The sequence below is a fragment of the Morus notabilis genome, unplaced genomic scaffold, assembly GCF_000414095.1.
Source record: "Morus notabilis unplaced genomic scaffold, ASM41409v2 Scaffold342, whole genome shotgun sequence".
NCBI lineage: Eukaryota > Viridiplantae > Streptophyta > Magnoliopsida > Rosales > Moraceae > Morus > Morus notabilis.
In genome coordinates this window covers 806154-827275 of record NW_010366042.1, presented here as the reverse complement: position 1 = coordinate 827275, position 21122 = coordinate 806154, and the positions used below count along the sequence as shown (strand labels likewise).

General features: G+C 37.5%; 3 protein-coding genes across 3 annotated transcripts; 1 reads left to right on the top strand and 2 right to left on the bottom strand.

Annotated features, from left to right (window-relative positions):
- Positions 1–9115: 9115 nt before the first annotated feature.
- Positions 9116–11361, top strand: LOC21407164 (cell number regulator 8). The gene is made up of 3 exons (XM_024172953.1): positions 9116–9576; positions 10210–10412; positions 10901–11361. The coding sequence occupies exons 1-3, from the start codon at positions 9291–9293 to the stop codon at positions 11138–11140; spliced, it is 729 nt and encodes a 242-aa protein (XP_024028721.1). The 5' UTR covers positions 9116–9290; the 3' UTR covers positions 11141–11361.
- A 1397-nt stretch (positions 11362–12758) lies between these two features.
- LOC21407163 (DNA-binding protein S1FA) lies at positions 12759–14433 on the bottom strand. The gene is made up of 2 exons (XM_010109266.2): positions 14229–14433; positions 12759–13180 (listed from the first exon to the last, which is right to left on the bottom strand). Exons 1-2 carry the CDS (start codon positions 14280–14282, stop codon positions 12980–12982), a joined length of 255 nt encoding a protein of 84 aa, XP_010107568.1. The 5' UTR covers positions 14283–14433; the 3' UTR covers positions 12759–12979.
- A 3490-nt stretch (positions 14434–17923) lies between these two features.
- LOC21407162 (leucine-rich repeat extensin-like protein 4) lies at positions 17924–20646 on the bottom strand. The gene has a single exon (XM_010109265.2). It carries the CDS (start codon positions 20468–20470, stop codon positions 18101–18103), a length of 2370 nt encoding a protein of 789 aa, XP_010107567.1. The 5' UTR covers positions 20471–20646; the 3' UTR covers positions 17924–18100.
- Positions 20647–21122: the final 476 nt, after the last annotated feature.

Below are 21122 nucleotides of genomic sequence, written 5' to 3'. Positions count from 1 at the left end.
CGATACGGAGGAGTTGCAGCGGCAGGTTAAGGCGGATCCGGAGCTCAACAAGACTATAGAGGGGCTGTTGGATGGAACGCATTCGTCGACGGGATTTACTCTTCAACGCGGGCATCTACTTTACAAAGGAAGGCTGGTCGTTCCTCTGAAATCTCCGCTAATTCCGATCTTGTTGCGGGAGTTTCATAGTAGTAAAATCGGCGGCCATTCAGGGGTCTTAAAGACGTACAAACGGCTGGCTTTGGAATTTTTCTGGAGAAGAATGCGCAAGGATGTTGAGTCTTTTGTGGCTGCTTATGCCGTTTGCCAGCAACATAAGACATCCACTTTGTCTCCGGCAGGATTGTTGCAGCCTTTGCCTATACCAAACCGGGTTTGGGATGATATCTCCATGGACTTTATCGAGGGGTTACCAAGGTCGGCGGGTTATAATTCCATTTTGGTTGTCGTGGATCGCCTCAGTAAGTACGGCCATTTCATTGGCTTAAAACACCCGTTTTCTGCCACTATAGTGGCCGCTGTTTTTGTCCGTGACATCGTGCGCTTGCATGGGTTTCCACAGAGCATCATCTCCGACCGGGACAAGGTTTTTATGAGCCATTTTTGGAAGGAACTTTTCAGGCTGTAGGGCACTACCTTGTGTCGCAGTATAGCGTATCATCCGCAAACGGATGGCCAGACGGAGGTCGTAAACCGATGCTTGGAGGCTTATTTACGTTGCTTTGTTTCTGGCCAACCACGACAGTGGTTTACACATCTTTCGTGGGCGGAGTATTGGTACAATACAAGTTTCCACGTGTCAGCTGCCATGACACCATTCAAGGCTCTCTATGGGCGAGATCCACCACATTTGGTGCCTTATGAGATCGGTTCTACAGCCACTTCGGAGTTGGAGAGGCAGCTATGCGATCGTGATGCCCTATTGACGGAACTGAATGACCATTTGGGACGTGCCCAACAGTCTATGCGAGACCATGCAAATCAGAAGCGTCGTTTTGTGGAGTTTGAGGTAGGGGACATGGTTTACTTGAAGCTTCAGCCGTATCGCCACCGAGCATTGGCGAGAGTGAGGAATGAAAAGCTTGGCCCTCGCTATTATGGGCCGTTTCAGGTCTTGGCTCGAGTTGGACCAGTGGCATACCGGTTGCTCTTGCCTTCTCACGCTCGGATTCATTCCGTCTTTCATGTGTCCCGCTTGAAGAAGGCACTTGGGCCGGTGGATGTACCCCAGACTTTGCCTCCAATGTTATCGGATGATTTGACGTTGCAGGTGGAACCCGCTCAAGTCTTGGATACTCGTTTTTCGCCTACCACGGGGTCCTTGGAGGTTTTAATCCAGTGGCGCCACCTTCCGGACTTTGAATCTTCGTGGGAGCCGTTTGAGGTGATTCAGCGCCAGTTTCCAGCTTTCCACCTTGAGGACAAGGTGACGCTTTTAAGGGGGGGTGTAATTGATAAGCCCTTACTCAGGCAAGTGTTTGTTAGGAGGAATAAAAGAGTTTAGGAAGGGACAGCTGTCTTAAGTGGCTGTGGTAGTTTGGGGTTAGTAGTTAAGTGGAAATATTAGTTTAGCTTACGGGGGGAGTTTGGGGAGTGAGGAGAGGAAATTGTATAAAAGGGGAAAGAGGAGGGAAAAGCGGTTATCGGGAAATAAACAGAAAGGGGACAAGTCTTGGAACAATTCCAAGCAAGGGAGGAAGCAGACACTCTAAGTTCTGCCGATCTGTGTGTACTCATTGTTTCAATAATATCCTTCGTTGATTCTTTCTCATTCTTTCGAATTGTGCAATTAGTTTCTTTAGTTCTTGACCGGATAAACCAGAGCTTATCAGAAGTCTTCCTCGACACTGTTGTTGGATATTTACTCTAGTGATGGCAAGTCCCGGATTCGAGTTTTCAATTTGAACCGAGACGTAATATTTTTTTAGAGCTTTTAACTGCAGCAGAAAAATTAGATGCAACATTTTCTGAGAACTTTTAAATATAGAAATCTAGAACTGAAAACTCAAATCGGTAAAATGAACGATGTCTTAATACCTTTAGACGGTGGAATTGATTCAATGGAGCTAGATGCTGGCATTTCTCACATGACCATAAAGATAACCAATCCAAATTTGTTAGAGATGGGGAGCCAACTTTGAAAATTTGATACCGCCATAAAAGTCTAAAGACAATGCTTGAAGATTTGGTTGTGGCTGGAGGGCTTCTAGTGACTTTTCATGACCAATAGTGGTTTCTGATGCATCAGTGTCAACATTAGAATTCCACCGCAATATTAAGGATTGGAGATACTGTTTGGCCTTTAAATTTGCAGACTCGGCTCCTTTTGCAGCTTCTTTCCCAGGTCTCAAATTCGAAATTTCCAATTGTCCTCTCAAGTTGTTTAATTCCCTTAATTCTTTTAGCTCACAGCTGACAAAACTACCCTTCTCACACAGCATGTACTTTGATTATGATTGAAGATTAATCACATGACCCATCCCACACGGCACATGAGTCAACTTATTGGGGCCAGCAATTTCTAGATGCCTCAGATTAACAAGTTTCTTTAGGTCTTTAGGCAGTTCTCGGAGTTTGTGACAAGAATCAAGGTCTCGTTTATTTAATCAATTTGTGTTTTCAGTTTTAAATTTTTACAGTTAAAAATTCTAAAAAAATATCACATCTAACTTTTTCTGTTATAGTCAAAAACTCTCAGAAAATGTTATAATTCAACTCGAATTGAAAACTCAAATCTGCGAAGCGAATGAAGCCCTATAGTTATTCAGGCCTTATGTCACATCCCTAAGTTTCAATGTCTGCAAATTCAGCAGATTGGAGATGGAATTAGGCGATGTCTTCATATGGTTATTCCAAGAAAGATCTAGATATCTCAAATGCTTCAATTTAGCAATCGAATTTGACAATACCGTATTTATTGAAATGACTCAAATCCAACGTGCGCAAGAACCCAAAATTGGATATTGCAGCATTAGAAATTGGATCGTCCTCCTGCCCCTTCTAATATCGGAGGAAATACAGAGGAATTCTACTTTCTTGAACTGATAAATTTTGAATTTGCTTTGATGCATAAAATGTAACATAGGATACATGATGAGTACCTCTATCCGCAAGTTCTCCACTTGAATATGACAATGCAACACACTCCATCCCTGCAGTGGCGGAGCCACTTAAAAGATGAGCGGGGTAACCGTCTCCACTTAAATTTTTTTGAAAAAAAATATTACCTTTAAAAATTTTAAAATTTTACACTTAAACTTTCACTGAAATAATATATGCCCCCACTAAAATAAATATATTTTCTTATATGTCCCCACTAAGATAATTTGTTAAAAAAAATTTAATGTACGCCTCCACTGAAGTGAAAGGCTGACTATGTCACTGCATTACTTGCATTGCAAGGTCTGAATCCATGAAGTACACATATCCCACTTCCTCTGGACATTGATGGTCTGAATCTCTGAGAAACCCTTGTGCCATCCAAAGTTTTATTAATTCTTGCACCCTAATTTCGTAATCTTTTTGAAATAGACCACAGTAGGCAAAACAATGTTTCAAATGCGGGGCAAGATGATCATAGCTCAATTTAATTGTTTGCGAAATCTCTTCTTCTTTTTGATGTGATATTCTTGAAAATTCTTTGTCAATAAACGACCAATACTCCAAATCTAAGGGTGTGTTTGAAATTTATTCTAAAATGATTTTATTTTTTGTATGAAAATAAAAATGAAAACGTTTTCAATCTCAGACAGAAATTATTTTTAAAAATGTGTTTGGTAGTTCTAATAAGAGATTGTTTTCAGTGTAAACAAATCTATTAATGTCTCCCTTTCTCTCTCTGCTCGAGAGAGGAGAAAGCGAAAACAAAAAATGAAAAACGACTAAAAATCGTTTTTCATTTCTCTCTCATTTTACACTAAACTAAAAAATCATTTTCATTTCCGTTTTTTGTCTTTATTGCGCCAAACGCCGTTTTGAAAATGTTTTTCTTTTTTTTCCTCAAAAAATATGAAAAATAAAAACAGACTCAATTCCAAACACGATCTAAATTTCTGGAACCTAACATACTATACTTCCAATTGCCCTTATTGCAGGAGGAAGTCCGCCACATTTTGTCACAGTTGTCTTTCCAATTTCTACAATACTGGCATTTTGTGGCTCTTCTCCTTCCTCAAAAGCCACCATTTTGAACAGAATCCACGATTTCTCTTCGTCTAGAATGCCCAATTGATACAACTGCGTTGTGCCAGTAATCTGCGCGGCTGTTTTACTCCGAGTAGTTACTATCACTCTACTTACCATTAAGTCCTTTAATTGCCTCCACTTTTCATGATCTTCATTCCACACATCATCTAGTACGAGAAGATATCACTTTCCTCCAAGCACATTTCGAAGATTCTTTTGCATTTGATCCAATAATTCATTCTCCCCCACATTGTTATAACTATTCGAAGACTTCAAAATGTTTCGAACGATTAGTTTCGAGTCAAAATCATCGTAAACACACACCCAAATCTTTAACTCAAAATGTTCATTCACCTTTTTAAGGGTGACAATTCGTGTTAGTAGGTTGTGTTCGTGTCAACTCGTTTATTAATCGTGTCAGAAAACATCAATCTAAATACGACTTGATTATTAAAAGTGTTAAAAATGTCAACTCAAACACGACTCATTTATTAATCGTGTTAATCGTGTCAACCCGTATAACCCGTTTAAATTAATATATTGAATAAATCACTAATATAATAATAATTTATTTAACACGGTCAAGACATGTGTAACATGTTTATTGGTCAATTTATCTTTTCCATTAATAAAAATAAATGAATTTTACCTATAAATATTTAAATTCACATTGTTTGTATTTAATATGTCATATAAACTTTCATGTTATATTACACATCATTAGATTGTAGATAACACATATAGTTAATCGTCTCTTCATGTTAAGATGTCAACCTTAACCTAACTCATTTTCGTGTTAATCGTGTCAACCTGATTATGACCCAAACTCGCTAATATCATGATGATTTCGAATCGTATCACCGTATCATCGTGCCGTTACCTGAATTGCCAACCCTACACCTTTTGATCATTATAAACACTGGCCTCGTTCACTTCGCAGATTCGAGTTTTCAATTCGAGCTGAGATGTGATATTTTATGAGAGCTTTTTACTGTAGCAAAAAAAGTTAGATGTGACATTTTCTGATAATTTTTTACTGTAAAAACCTAAAACTGAAAACTTAAATCGGTAAAATAAACGAGGCCTGAGCCAGTGTGGTTTTTCCTAGCCCTCCCATTCCCACGATGGGAATGATCGTTACATTATCTTTAAACTTGCCCTCAAGCAAAAGCTTTACAATCACCATCCTATCATCGTCCCTCCCAATAACCTCTTCTTGTCGGACAAATGAGTGAGTCTCTCTCCTTTTCCTCACAATCACCTCGCGATTCTCATCATGACAAACTTCTACCAGAAAGTTTCTATCGTTGGAAATAGCAGCCAGTTTTTTCTTAATTTCCTTTATTTTAGGTAAGTGTCTCAAATTAATTTTTAAAATTTATTATTTCGTATGTCATTATTTTTTATTTTTGAGCAAATGTTATTATTAGGAGTCTATAAATAAGTATTTTGTGTAAGACTTTATATGCTCAGAGAAAAGTGTGTTCATAGAATAATGTAGAAAAAGAGAGAAAAGTAAGGAGAAAGATAAGCGTGTAAGGAGAGAAAAGTGTGTAAGGAGTTTTGGATAGAGAGAATGTGAGAAAGTTGTATGAGTGTGTAATTCTGAAATTGTTAGTGATTTTTTTTTCTTCTTCCGTGAACATAAGAAATTTTTTCGAACCACTTAAATCTTTGTCTTCTCTATTTTTTTGTTATTTTGTTTCATTTTATTTTTATTATGTGTGGGTATAAGGGTGTGTTTTTCCTCCACAAAATTCAAGCTATTAATGTCCGGAGGAAGTGGGTTGTGTTTACTTCATGGATATAGTTGGAAGGTCATTCTTTCAAGAAGGGGAAATAGATGAACGGTGCACTATAAAAGTATAAAAGATGCATGGTCTCATGCATGACCTTGCAATACAAGTAGCAGGAATTGAGGGCTTTTTTTTCTTTTTTTTTTTCACTTGAAACGAGGATTGAGGGCCTGTTTAGTTTGCTGATTCGAGTTGAGATGTGACTTTATGTGAAAACTTTTTATTATAGTAAAAAAATTAAATGTGACTGTTTTTGAACTTTTTATTATAGCAAAACTCGAATCGGTAAAATGAATGAAACCTGAGTGTGTTGCATTAACCACATAAAAGGATAATTGTGCTACAATATTCGTAGTGCAGTGCAGTGCATTGCAGAGGGTGTAGCCATGATATGTGCACAATTGCATTCTGTTGTATGGCCGCCAGACCGATCAAGTTGAAGTGTCAAGTCTTCTGCCACGCGTCTTTACGAATTAAGAAATGTGATTGAATATCCGCAATATTATGTCATGTTTTTCTATAATATCTCTGTTATTAAATGAGGACCGATCGTACTCTATATATGGTCCTATGTTTGAAGTTTTTAATTATGGCATCATTTAGTTCACCGAATTGAGTTTTTAATTTGAGTTCAAATGTGATTTTATGTGATAATTTTTAACTGTAACAAAAATATTAGATATGACTTTTTATGAGAGCTTTTAACTGTAACAAAACTAAAATTAAAAACTCAAATCGGTGAAATAAACAAGGTTTTTATAACTGTAATTATGTTAAAACTTAGAACATTATAGCCAACTAGCTATGAATGGAACAATATACGTTATGCCTCATTAAATTTCCTTGCAATAAAATAAAAAAAATTAAACCATGAATAAAATAACCCTCTTCTCATAAAAATGCAAAAGAAAAATGTTAAAGAATCCATGATTCCAAGTTCAAAAGTTGTCTATAGAATCCATTTCAGTACTTTCTAGGAGAATAACATTTCCCAAATAGTCTGTGCCAAAAAACCACACATGCCTGATGTTATATAATATGCTACAAAAGAAAGTTGATAACTCTATGAAATACAATTATTTTACCAATTTTTGTGCATTTAAATTGTCTAAGTTCTTGAGGGTTTTTTTAGCACCATTTTGAAGGCCCCATCAGCAGCTTCTCTAAGTACCAGAAAGAAAGAAAAGATAGAGAAGAGGCAGCCATAGGGCAAAATTTAAGGCTTTTAAGCCATTTTTGTGAGAGGAAAAAAAAAAGAAATATTTTCATTTGGAGGTTTTAGTTTTATTTTCAGTTTTAGTTTTATTTTCAGTTTTCAACAATTTAAGAGAAGGAAAATGTCAAAAAATTGTGTGCAAGAAGAAGTGGAAGAGCACGAAGATTGGGAGATTTATAAACTCTCTCTTTTAATTAGCTTTGTTGCTTTGTTGATGGTGAATTTACCTTGGATTGTGATTTTATTTTTTATAATTAAGTAATTTCCTTTTCTCTATGATTTGCAATTTAATCCTATTGATTGATTAATTATTTATCGTATTAAGAACTTAATGCTCCTAATTACTTGACTTTGCCTTGGAAGTAGGATCAATTGATCCGAACCAAGTAAATCTCCCTCTTATTTTTCTCTAGTTTGAATTTCTCTTTTCTCCGTTGGTTCGGTTTTTTGACGTTTCTGTTTGAATTGTTTGTAGTTTGGAGAATATCAAGATAGGTATGAAGAGACATGAATAAATCCTTAAAATTAGAAAAATATCGTCTAGAAGGTTCTTTTATTCATATTAAAAAAAAAAAAAAATTCCTCTAAATTAGCTGATCAAGAATAAGTCCAAGTTAGGGACAAGTCTTATATTCCTACTTGGAATGGTATAAATACATCATAACAACCATTGGGTAACTCTAAATGCGCCTTTGCACATCTAAGCATTGTGTGTACTTTTAGGCCTCGTTTATTTCACTGATTCGAATTTTTAGTTTTAGGTTTTTACAGTAAAAAGTTATCAGAAAATGTCACATTTAACTTTTTCTGCTACAGTGAAAAGCTCTCACAAAATATCACATCTCAGCTCGAATTGAAAACTCAAATCCGCAAAATGAACGAAGCTGTCCCGTTCACTTCACTGACTCGAGTTTAGAATTTGAGTTTTTCTACAGTAAAAAGTTCTCATAAACAATCACATCTAACTTTTTTACTACAATAAAAAGGCTCTCACATAAAGTCACATCTCAACTCGAATTCTAAACTCGAATCAGCGAAGTGAACGGGGCCTAGTCTCTCTTAGTGAAACTCTCAACACGACAGTGGACGTAATTTTCATATCAGGAGTGAATAACTCTAAATTTTTTGTGCATGCTACTTTCTTTGAGTTTTTGCTTTGCTTTTATATTCAATACGTGCGAGGTCAATGACGACGAGGTCACAAAAGAGTTCATACAATAGATTCGCTCTAGAATGAGGGCCTCGTTCACTTCGCGGATTCAAGTTTTTAATTCGAGCTGATATGTGATATTTTTTTAGAGTTTTTCACTGTAACAGAAAAAGTTAGATGTGACATTTTCTGAGAGCTTTTTACTGTAGAAACCTAAAACTAAAAACTCGAATCGGTAAAATGAACGAGGCAATATTATGTTACTATCATATAGTGATATAAAAAATAATAAAATAATAAAAAATAAAAAACAGAGACCTCATCCCCTTATTTAGAGGCCAGGATGACAAATCCTGCCGAGAATGGAGATCTTGCTTGCTCTCAGACGACCTTGCTTGTGAGACTAACAACCAGAAGCAGAAAGAACGAGCTGAGAATCCAGGCATGTTCGGAAAAGAGCTTGGGAACGTGAAGCAACAAAGGGGTAAATTACCAAAATTATGTAAATTTATGGGCTAAATTATTAAAATTAAAAGTTTGTGGGGGTAAATTGTTGAAGCACGATAAATTCAAGGGCAGTTGTGTTAAAACCTTAAAAAAAAAAAAAAAAGAAATCATGTGGCGAGGATCCAAAAAGTCCTTGGAATAGTACTAGCAAATTAGCAACACCGGATTAGAAACGCGGCAATACCAATAACCGGTTTTTTTTTGGCTGAATTACCGATAACCGGTTAAACGTGTAAGACGTGGAATCACGAGTTGTTGTACCGACACAAACAACATAAGGACAGCGACCTGTTGACCGCTTCTCCCTCTCTCTCTCTCTCTTATTTCCTTCTTACCGATCCAAAGACCCCGAGTTTCGAATTCCTTGTCCGTTTCTCTCTCTTTCTCTTTGTCTGTCCGATTTCAATTTAGGTATTTTCGAGCTCTTCGAACGATCATGGCGATCAACAACAGCAACGACAACAATAGCCACGAGGAATCAAGCCCTCTGCTTGGCAATCAAGTCGAGGGAGCTGAGAGAATCGACGAGAAGCCTCTGAAGGCTTCGCCGGAGGCAAAACCGACGGCGAAATCTCCGGCGCCGGAGGAATGGACCGCCGATGGACTGCCGTTAGGTCACGGGAGCGTGGTTGGGGAGCCGATTGGGAGGACTCAGTGGGACTCCAGCCTCTTCGCTTGCCTCGGACGCAACGATGAGTTCTGTAGCAGCGATCTTGAAGTTTGTAAGTTTTGGTTTCCATAGTTTTTCGAAACAAAATTTGGGGCTTTTGATTTTGAAGGGATGAATTTATGAGTTTTGTGCTTTTCGTTGGATTTCGTGGCTTTGATTTTGGATAATTTAGGGGGTTTTTTGGGAATTCGAATCGAACTCAAATATTTGGAATTTGGTTTTACGGTTATTTCTATGAATATCTGTTCCAATTGCTTTAATTAACTTGTTAATTCATAATAAATGGATTGTCTTTGATAAATTTTTTAGATTTAGTGTCTTTAGTCTAGGGTAAATTGGGGGGATTTTGCGTTGGAAATGTGCTTCCATTGGGATTGCCTCTAATTCATTAGTCCAAACCTAGATATTTGGACTTTGATTTTGCTATTTCTATGAATATCTGTTTCAATTGTTTTATAATTGACTTGAAATTTTGTAACAAATATCTGTGTTTGATAAGTTTCATACCTTTGTCTTTAGCAAATGCACAGAACGTTGAATTCTAGTTATCTGATTAGACTCCAATTATTGGTTATAAATTACAATACGTTCGTATAAATTGTTGAACAGTTGAAATGAATCCAGTATTGTGGTAGAAAATCTTTCAATTTTTTCTACTTTAATTATTGATGTTGATTGTGGCTAGGTCTTCTTGGAAGCTTGGCTCCTTGTGTACTGTATGGAAGCAATGTTGAAAGACTTAGATCGAGTACTGGGACTTTTGCCAATCACTGTTTACCTTACTCGGGCTTGTATCTTCTTGGGAATTTCTTTTTTGGTGGAAACTTACTTGCTCCGTGGCTTTCATATCCCAGCCGTTCTGCTATCCGTAGGAAGTTTAACCTAGAGGTAAGCTATTTGTTTCACTCGCTCGATATTTGCTTTGGTTCGGTAACTTCATTGTTTGATTCAATTATGTTTCGGATTGTAGTTTGATTGTACTTGTGGGTCCTCACGTTCATTTTGCTTATGATCCCATTTCTTTTTTTGTGACGTCTCACTTGTAAGTTCTAACACGAAGCATTTCAAGCCAAGCTTAGTAAAATTGCTTGTTCTTTAACTTTAGGTACGAGGAATTAAAGTCTCAAAACTCATAAGCTAATATTTATTTATTAATGAAGTGTTTATTCTTCTTCGTAGAAGGTGGTTTTGCTTGTATGCCTCCACGATATTTATAGTGCTTATGAAATTCTGTTACACGACCTGCTTGGCCTGTTTTGTTTGTGTGAAGATATGTATCCTGAAAAGCTGAAAATGCAAGGGAAACTGATGTAATGCTAAAGTAAAGAACAAGCTTGCTGATTGTTGTTCCTTGTATGGTTTTTGGGTACGAGCAGGGCAGCTGTGAAGCGCTTAACAGGTCATGTGGGTGCTGCGGTAGCTTTGTGGAAGGTGAATGGCAACGCGAACAGTGCGAGACTGCATGCGACTTCGCAACTCACATCTTCTGCCACACATGTGCCCTTTGCCAGGAAGGCCGTGAGCTTCGTCGCCGGCTGCCTCATCCAGGATTCAATGCTCAAGCAGTGTTGGTTATGATTCCTCCAGCAGAGCAGACGATGGGGCGTGGAGCTTGATGGTATCTGCCTGGACGTGAAAGAGTTGTGCCTTTTTAAGTGTGATGATATGATACCTATAATTGTTTAGTCACTGTCTTGTCTGATCTGGATTTCTCGTTTTTCCTCTTTTATATACTTGGTTTCTCGCCTAGACATAAATAACATGAAACTATTTACTTCTGGATATTTGATGTTTATAAAGTAAATAATATGTATTATGTGTTGCTTGTTTTGGGATACTTCATACGATTACTATGAGAAAGAGCTACTTGGTATTTTAGCCCGAAAATTCAGGTACCCCGAGAACGTGCGTTTTGTTTTCCTGAAAAGGGGAACCTAAATGAAACTAGCGACTAGCCTTAGAGAGAGAGACAGAGGCTATTAAGTATCAACTGGCGAGTCGAATTGCATAGAATTTTATTGCAATTTTTCTAGAATCGATCTCTAAAAATTGATGTGAAATTAATATGGTCTCTTGCGTTTAGCGTTGCTCTTTTTGTTTAAGTTGATTTAGGATTTGTTTAGTTATTCTCTTTTTGTTTAAGTTGATTTAAGATTTGTTTAGTTAACTGATTCAAGTTAAGATGTGACTTTATGTGAGTTTTTTACTGTAGTAAAAAAATTAAATGTGACTGTTTTTAAGAGTTTTTTACTATAATAAAATTTAAATTTTAAATTTAAATCGGTAAAATAAACGGAACTTTATTCTTACATTCTTGCATGATCAATGATAAAAATACAACTATGAAAGGGTGTAATTTTGTACTTTTTCCGATTTTATTCGGTTTTCTGTTGGGGGCATTATTTGCATGAATACCGTAGGATTTTGGGATCTTCCCCATTCGATTGAATTCTTTACACTTAAAAAGTGTGAATATCACAATTTACTGGCACGCAGCTTTTTCCTTTTGAAAAAACTTATGGGGATGAATTTCAGTTTAGTTTTTAGTTTTTTTTTTCCGCAATATGCTGGTGGATTTTAGATTGGATTGGATCTGTTGCGTTCCTGCTTCTACATTCTGAAAGTGATATGGTCTTGATTTTAATTTAGGAGATGTTTAATTCATAGATTAGAATCATGTAATTAAAATTATTTTTTATTTACGTGTATTTTTTATGAGAAAAAATATTGTAGTGAACTATGAAAATCATTGTTTGAATCCTCTAACTAAACATCCCTTTAGATATTTCATGCCACAGCCAAGCAAAAAATGTCGTGTTCAGGATCTTAAGATGTAACCAATTTTACGTTAGGATGCTGAGACGAAGAGTGAAAAAAAAAAATAAATGGGGAAAGAACGTAAGAAAAATTTGACACTACGCAGGCCATTCGAGTTAGAATTGATTTGAGTTTTTTATTCGAATTAAAATGTAATTTTATGTGAGAATTTTTTATTGTAGTAAAAAAATTAAATGTGACTGTTTCTGAAAACTTTTTACTGTAATAAAACTCAAATCGGTGAAATGAACATAACCTAATTATATAATTTGCATCTACCAAGCTCCCGGTTGCCTTTAGTTTATAATTATAACTCATTGCGATATAATGTCACGAGGCGTGACTCGTGACTCGTGAGCTGCATGGTTACCAAAAACAAAACGCTTCTGCAAGGCATTTCTCCAAACAATTGACACATATAACGACAATCTAAAAGATGGAAATAAAGGGATGCAAAAAAACCATGTCAAAAACAAAGGGGGCATTGTAACTCTAGTCTCTAAACTCATGTAAAGTTAATTATGATGATGAAGTCAATTTTCAATGACTATAGACGACCAATAAAAAAAAATGGAAAAGGGACAGAAATCTCTCGACACCAGACATGGTGAAAAACTTCTCGGCACAATCCGCCATATCTATTCTCCTGGAGCTGAGATGCCTTGCTTCAGTCGCTCTTTCTTAATCTTCTTCTTCGAGACGGGCTTCTTCTTTTTCGGAGGAAGTCTCTTCTGCGCAACCATGTAGAGTACATAATTCCCGACTAAAAACACCAGCAGTATCCCAACAACAACGAGCAACACTATCAATCCGGCGTTGAACCCTTTTGCTCCGGCATTCTTCACCACATTTTCCGGTTAAACGCCAAAAGTCAGTAATCAGTTTGACAAATGCACAAGACATCAAAAAGAAGATGAAAAACAAAAGAACCTTCATAAACGATTACCATCCAGCTCAAAATTTTTCCAGAGGAAGATATATTTCATGGTATTTAATATGAGGAATGATTCATCACTTATCAGCACAGGTTTCTTCAAATACAACGTTTCTTTTCGCATTGAGAAGATTTCATTATCTGATTTATTGCTAAATTTTTATTAAAAAAGAAAAATTGAGGCATGCTCAGCAATATGACATAGAACTCTTGCATGTATAACCATGTTGACTTTAGTGTAAACAGAAGTTTTTTTTTTTTTTTTTTTTAATGCAAGTTATTCTCTCTCAAAATTGTGCTCTAATAAAAAAAAAGAGCATTAAAACCCAAGTGAGACATATTAATACAAATATCATTATATTTAACTAAATACACGAAGCTACTTTCAATTAAATGTATGCTTTCCTCTAATTAAATTGAATGTCACAACAGAGTCTTTTCATATTTTTATTTTTTTCACCAAAAAACAGTAAAGTTTGCTCGAGAGAATATTACGGGAAAGTATAAACTTTATAGCATCAACGAATAAAAGAAATTCAGATAATCCTAGGACAAAAAAAAAGTAAGCTTTACAACATCAAGGAAATTGTGCCCTAAAGAATAGATCGATCACAAAAAAGTGGACAAAACACAATGTCTCAATCAATCAACAAGAACACACACAAAAAACATAAAATTGTGAAAATTTAGAGCCGTAATGAGCTGAATTTTTCAGGGAAAAAAAAAAAAAAACTTTCCTAGAAAATTCTTCTCCGCCCCAACGATCCAACACGCATAACAATCCAGGCAGCTCATGCGTAGCTATTCGAATTACATCAAACAGGGGAAAAAAAATCCAATTGATCATCATAATTTCCAAGAGAGAGAAAGAGATCTAGAGATTAGAAATCTAAAATTCGTTATTTTTTAGCAGATCTCAAATTTTGAGAGAGAGAGAGAGAGAGAGAGAGTACCACGCTATCGAAGGAGGGATCGACAGGGGAATGGTCGGCGGAGAAGTCGTCCATGGGAGGAACTGTACGAAGATCACCGAAGAAAGTTCCAGAAACAACGCAGAAACACGCGAAAAAGGTGGTGGGAGAGAGAGAGAGAGAGAGAGAGAAGATGGTTGTCTGAGGGTCTGAATCCGAAAGTGGAACTTAAATTAGGAAATTTTTGTAATTGGAGTTAGCTTCGTCAACGATTAGTATTTGTGAATCTGAAATCTCCTTCTTTTGGGTATCATGCAATATTGGGCTTTTCATAGGCCTACTCTACCAGACCCACAACCCACTGCTTGAACTTGTCTTTGTATGCTTTGGGTCCACTTAATTATGGGCCCTTATACAATGATCCAAGTCTTTTAGGGACTCAGGCCCAGCCCGTTAACAAACAGATTTTTGTCACGTTTTTTGGGCTTGAAAAATATTCTCATGTCATAATCTCAATACCTCTCTTAAATGTGTATGAGTTAATATTTTCACTCTTTACTCTTAATTTATAATTTTTTTAGTTAAATAATTACACTAATAAAAATGTATTTATTAAAAATAATAGGTAAAAGTTTAAACTCATGCACTCTCTTTAAAAGGTAAATTCTCTATTTTTTCATATTTTTGTGGCGTAGCACTTCCTTTGCAGTTTAATGCAATATTTCTCGAACACTCACCAAATCATTTACGTTGATATTTTTTTTTTAAATGTCTCACCTTTAAATTTATTCCTTTTTTTAACAGAAAATGTTCATTTAATAACTAAATCAATACAAAGTCTAAAATAGTCACAAATGACCACTAAAAATAAGAGTAGTTGACCGCAAATGAAAACTGGATCCACTAGTAAAGACATATGAGGTAAAAGGCAAATATGAGTGTCAAGTCTCAATGAGAAAAACTCTCTCAGCACATTAATAATCGAGCGCGATAAAAGCTTATATAATAAAGCCACTACAATTGACAGATAAAATTAGTCAACCAAAACTAAAAGACCTAGAGCACTAGAATCACTCACAACGCCGAATAGAAGAGTGGGACGATAACTTTCATTATTACATGCCAAAATAATAAAAACTGAAACAGTAGAATCAACATCGTATTTATTACATCAAAATAAAAACTAAATACGAGACATAATTTCTCAGCCTCACAGACAAGATCATCGGTAATAAGTTGACCACTAAGACCATAAATGATAGATCGGTAGGGACCTATGCAACTCTACCATTGATGTTAAGCGCTCATTCACGCACAATTCTCATCTTCCTGACCACCGTGATGGGAAAGAGCGAGATTCTGAAATTGCAGGTTGTAGTTAAATTATTAATTATTTTAACTAAAAATATAAAATTATTAGTATGATTAGAGTTGTTTTAATATAGTCATTTTAACAAACATCTCCCATTTTTTTATGTGTGAATTTTAGAGTTGGTTAAGTAACTTGATAAGGAACTACGTGCTATATATTTTGGCCAACACAATACAAAACGGTGATGTGATGTATTAAAAAAAATGGTTTCACAATATTTGTGTGGGTGTGGGTGTGTGAGAGAGAGAGAGAGAGAGAGAGAGAGAGAGAGACGAAGGTTGAAAGGGTGAATTTGGTTGTCTTCCAAAGCAACAAAAGTAGACAAACTGACAAGAGGTAGCTTCATGAGTTGTTACCACTTTGCCACAAAATAAGAGTTAAATGTCTTCACTGGATGCCAGCCTTTTCTCTTCTGGACTGATGAATGGATATCAATTATTTGGTTATTTTACTAGTCATGATCTACTAATAGAGTGAACTTTATAGATGAGATTAGTTGGGTTTGGACTAGGGTGGGCATATCAAATTGTAGAAAATTAAAATTAACCAAAAGTTAATTAGGATCCGTTTAGTTCATTGATTCGAGTTTTTAATTTGAGTTTAGATGTAATTTTATGTGAAATTTTTTTACTATAATACAAAAGTTAAATGTGACTATTTTTAAGAATTTTTTACTATAATAAAACTCGAATTGGTGAAATGAAAGAGGCCTTAGAGAATTTAATTTAAGTTTAGTTTTAAGTAATCAGGATCCGTTTAGTTTGCTGATTTGAGTTTTTAATTCGAGTTGAGATGTGATTTTATGTGAGAGCTTTTTATTATAGCAAAAAAGTTAAATGTGATTATTTATGAGAGCTTTTTACTGTAACAAAACTCAAATTTTAAACTTAAATTAATAAAATGAACGGAACCTCGTGCTCTTTTTACTGTAACAAAACTCAAATTTTAAACTCAAATCAATAAAATGAACGGAACCTCGTGCTCTCAAAAATTCAAAAGCACTAATAAAATACTAGTACTACTTTAGAATTTGACATTTCACTCACATTCTACTTTATTGAGATCTCTTTTAGTTGTCACTTTTGTGAACTTGTTTTAGTACTAGCAGCTAGGCGAACATAGTTGTCCCACAGGTCATGTCGTTACCTTAGATAATAATTTATATGTCAGTGAAGCAGTAGCCAACAATAATCTTTCAATAAGGTCCCCGAAAAATAAATTCCCACTGTCAGAAGTTTGGCAACCGCTTCAATTATCAACTGTCTATATTAAATGAAAGTGATATTACATCACTTTTGGTTTGTAGGAATCAATCCAAACTGCCTAATGATCTTGATCAAATCAAACAAAAATTTAAAATTCTAAGTAGATCTTTGATGTTAAAATATGATATTAACCGTGTCTAATTCACGAACACTGGTGATGTGGACTAGTAGCTTAGTGACGAAAGACGATCTAATAAAGTTTTCTCTTTTATTATTCAAAAATGGATTTTCAGAGCCTATTTAGTTAGAAAATTCGTTCTTTAATTCGAATCATAGTTCATAGTTTGTTATAGTATTTTTTCTCATAAAAAATACACATAAATTAAGAATAATTTTAATCTCATAGTTCTAATTCATAAATCAAATGGGTCCATTGTGAGACTACAACTATGTCTCTTATTCAGAGATAGATGCTTAATTTTATTTACGTGGTAACATTATATGGGAGTTTCTCATGATCAGGAAAAAAATAAATTATTGATAGTTTTATATTTTTCAGTTGTTATTAAAAATTATTTATTTTGTATAATTTTTTAATTAATGTAATTTTGATCCTATCAAAAATTGACACTATGATAAAGTCTCATTACATGCGCTTAACATGATCATGAATTTTTTACGTGGTAAAAAAGGGTGTAACAAAAGTCTCATTGGAATTAATAAAATAACACGTAACGATCACTTTTCACGTGTTGATGTTAGGAAACAAACCGTGTTGTTTAGGTCAGTTTGGGATACGAGGGATTTTTCTTAGCTTGCATTACTTTTGTCTTTAAGTTTCTCCCAAAACAATTATGCATCGCACGCAATCATGTTGGATATCGGCAGACCAGTTCAACGCGTTCATGCATGCATGAACACCTTTTTTTTTTTTTTTTTTTGTATTACAAACTTCAAAAGAAACAACTTTGAATTAATGCATCACCAACTTATCCCAAGAAAGTTAAAAACAATATCAGACTAATTAATTGAATATTATTGAATCCAAATTGTATGTTTATTAGCTCGAGTTAAATACGAAGATCTATTTTTGAATGATTAGACCACTAAAATTAATGCAATGGATTACAAACTGATAAAATGAAACAATATTATTATTGTTATATATCAAAGAAGAAAAGAAATCAATATATAGTGCTTAAAAGAAGATACAAGCAAATTAAAATTAACAAAATAATACGCCCTCTGTTTTTGTTTTTTTGTTTTTTTTGGTTCCTCTCTTATCATTTGCAAACAAATAAATTACAAACCGATTGCAAAATGAAACTAACTAATTACTAGTAGTAGGGAATTACAGGAGGCGGAGGAGACGCGTACGACACCCCGACTATCGGCGGAAGAGGCGTGTTCTCGTGCGCCGGCGGCGGCGGCGGCGGAGACGAGGAAGGAGTGGGCCGGTGCCAATGCTCGTGTGATTTTGGAGGTGGGTTTGGACTCGGTTGATCATGGTGGGTTGGTGGCGGCGATGGTGATTGAACTGGATGATCATGCTCGCATGGGGGCGACGGAGGTGGCGGTGGCGGTGGCGGTGACTCGGGCGTTTCACAACCTGCGGGCGGAGGAGGAGGCAGGGGATGCGACGGCTCATCAGATGGAGGAGGCGAAGAGTGCTGAGGCGGCGGCGGAGGTGGAGCCTTGTAGTAGTGCTCGTGATGTGGCGGCGGCGGAGATGGTGGTGGAGCTTTGTAGTAATGCTCATGATGTGATGGAGGTGGCGGGGCTTTGGTGTAATGTTCGTAGGTTGGTGTCGGAGGCGGAGATCCAGGGTACGGGTGTTGAGGTGGCGGTGGCGAGTGAGGAGTACTGTAACTAGGCGTTGAAGGCGGCGGAGATTGCCAACGATGTTCTTGGCTTGGTGGTGGAGGAGAAGTGTAAGTGTGACCATTGTGAGTTGGCGGCGGCGGCGAGTGAGGGGTGTAACTAGGCGTTGAGGATGGCGGAGATTGAGTAGGTGGAGGTGGCGATTGAGGGGTGTAACTAGGCGTTGAAGACGGGGGAGATTGCCAATGATGTTCTTGACTTGGCGGCGGCGGAGGAGAAGTGTAAGGGTAACCACTGTGAGTTGGTGGTGGTGGACTATGGGAGCGGTAACCTGGTATAACTGCATGCGACGGTGGTGGTGGCGGTGGTGAAGAAGGATTGTGGTTTGCAGGAGGAGACGTCGCTATTGGCGGCGTATAATGCTGATATGTTGGTGACGGCGGCGGCGGTGGAAGATGTGTGCTCGGCGAGACTTTCTTAGTTGGCGGCGGAGGGGAATTGGGCGTCAGCGAAGGAGGCTTAATTGTTGGCGTAGAGTGAGGCGGCGCAGGTGACGGAACCACCGGAGCCGGCGGCGGAGACCTTGATCTTGTCGAAGGCGAGGACCGAGAAGTTGGCGGAGGCGGCGGAGGGAACGAAGGCCTAACCGGCCGAGGCGACTGAGCAGGTCTAGGAGATGGTGGCTGCGGGATCGGTCTCGGTCTCCTGGGCGAAATAGGTCTGGGGGACCCTCCACCACCGCCGCTGCCGCCCCCAGCGTCGCAGCCAAACTTACTGCAATCCACAGGACGAGCATCATCAGAAGCACATTGTCTTTTCGATCTCTGATCCGACTTTCCAGCAATGCAATTCTGTCTTCCATTAAACACCACGCCTCCTCCGGCCGCCGTGCACGACGGAGCCTCACCGGTGAAGTAGTTAAACGAGTACGTAAAGTTCTGCAACCTCGGCAGCTGACAAATACTCGACGGAATAACACCCGTAAACTTATTATGCGCCACATCAAGCTGCTCCAAGCTCCTCATATTCCCGATCTCTACCGGTAACGAGCCCTGAAGATTATTAAAACTCACATCAAACACCATCAGATTCTTCAAAAGCCCGATCTGCGGAGGCAAACAACCCGTAAGATTATCATTCAAAAGAATAATCTCGTTCAACGTCTTCCCCATTTTTCCGATACTCCCGGGAATACAGCCTCCGAGATTGTTGTTCGCGATGACGAGGACAGAAACAGGAGAGTTTCCGAGATTCTTGGGGATTCCGAACTGGAATCTGTTGTCGTTTAAGAAAATGGCGTCGAGATCTTTGTCAAAGAGTTTTGACGGAACAGAACCTTCAAACTCGTTGAATCGGAGATCTAGGTATTTTAAGGACGGAAGAGAGAGGACGACTTTGGGAAACTTTCCGACGAAGCGGTTGTTGCTGATGTCGAGCTCGTGGAGGAGCTTCATCCGGCGGAAAGTCGCCGGAACGACGCCGCAGAAGCGGTTGGAGTTGAGGTGGAAGAGCGCGAGGTCGGATAGGAGGCCGAGCTCCGGCGGGAGGTATCCGGCGATGTCGGCGTGGTTGAGGTCGACTCCGGAGACGACGCGGAGCTTGGGGTTGGCCGGAAACGGGGCGCAGAAGACGCCGGAGTAGGAGCAGACGTCGGCTCCGTTCCAGTTGGCGGTGAAGTTCAGAGGGTCGGAGAAGATGGCCTGCTTCCATGCTTGGAGAGCTATGTAGGCTCTTCGGAGCCTAGGGTTTTCGAAGTTCAGTGTCGGATCTACTCTTACGACGTCGTTTTCATCGTCGTTTTGTTGTGCGGAGCAGACCTGAGGAAGGAGATTTGTGGTGGTGGTGATGATGAAGAAGATGAAAATTAGTGAAGAAGGTCGAGACATGATCACATGAAGGAAGAAGAAGAATGTGAGGACTTAGATGAAAAAAAAACAAGTTTCAAGAGTGTATTTTGGAGAGTGCCATTGGAGAGAAAGAGAGAGAGAGTTTGTCAATGGAAAATGGCAAATGGCACTGTCCCCTAGGAGAACTTTTGGACAGAGTACCGTACCCATCTCCCACATGCTCTATATATATTAAAATCTGTTTACTAAATTACTATTTGGGCAGTTTCAAATGACTCGTTTATTTTATCGATATAAATTTTTACAGTAAAAAATTTATAAAAAATATCACACTTAATTTTTTTTATTACGTGAAAACTTTTTAAAAAATATCACATTTCAGCTCGAATTAAAAATTTAAATTCGTAAAGTGAATGAGGCTAAAGTTTTCATAAGTTTTTTATTTATTTATTTATTATTTTTCTAATTTTCACCAATGGGATTTATGTTTTTTATGTGTCAAAGTTTGATGACCAACAGTTTGGTGACATATTTTGGTGTGGAGAGCCAATAATGGGTGTTTTTGAAATGGGCAAAGCAGAATGGAGGGAGATATAGAAAGTGGGCCCTAGTGGGGTCGTTTGAGAAATTAATGTCGTTTTTGAGGTGTTAAAGAAAAAAAAAAAAGTGTGATGACATGCTAGCACGTTTA

Bases quoted from the DNA above. Each gene is read 5' to 3' on its own strand.
- LOC21407162 (XM_010109265.2), bottom strand. From the start codon at position 20,470: ATGTCTCGACCTTCTTCACTAATTTTCATCTTCTTCATCATCACCACC.
- LOC21407163 (XM_010109266.2), bottom strand. From the start codon at position 14,282: ATGGACGACTTCTCCGCCGACCATTCCCCTGTCGATCCCTCCTTCGAT. The intron at 13,181-14,228 runs GTACTCTCTCTC...AATGTGGTGAAG, and splicing joins ATCCCTCCTTCGATAGCGTG to AATGCCGGAGCAAAAGGGTT.
- LOC21407164 (XM_024172953.1), top strand. From the start codon at position 9,291: ATGGCGATCAACAACAGCAACGACAACAATAGCCACGAGGAATCAAGC. The intron at 9,577-10,209 runs GTAAGTTTTGGT...GATTGTGGCTAG, and splicing joins TAGCAGCGATCTTGAAGTTT to GTCTTCTTGGAAGCTTGGCT. The intron at 10,413-10,900 runs GTAAGCTATTTG...GGGTACGAGCAG, and splicing joins GTAGGAAGTTTAACCTAGAG to GGCAGCTGTGAAGCGCTTAA.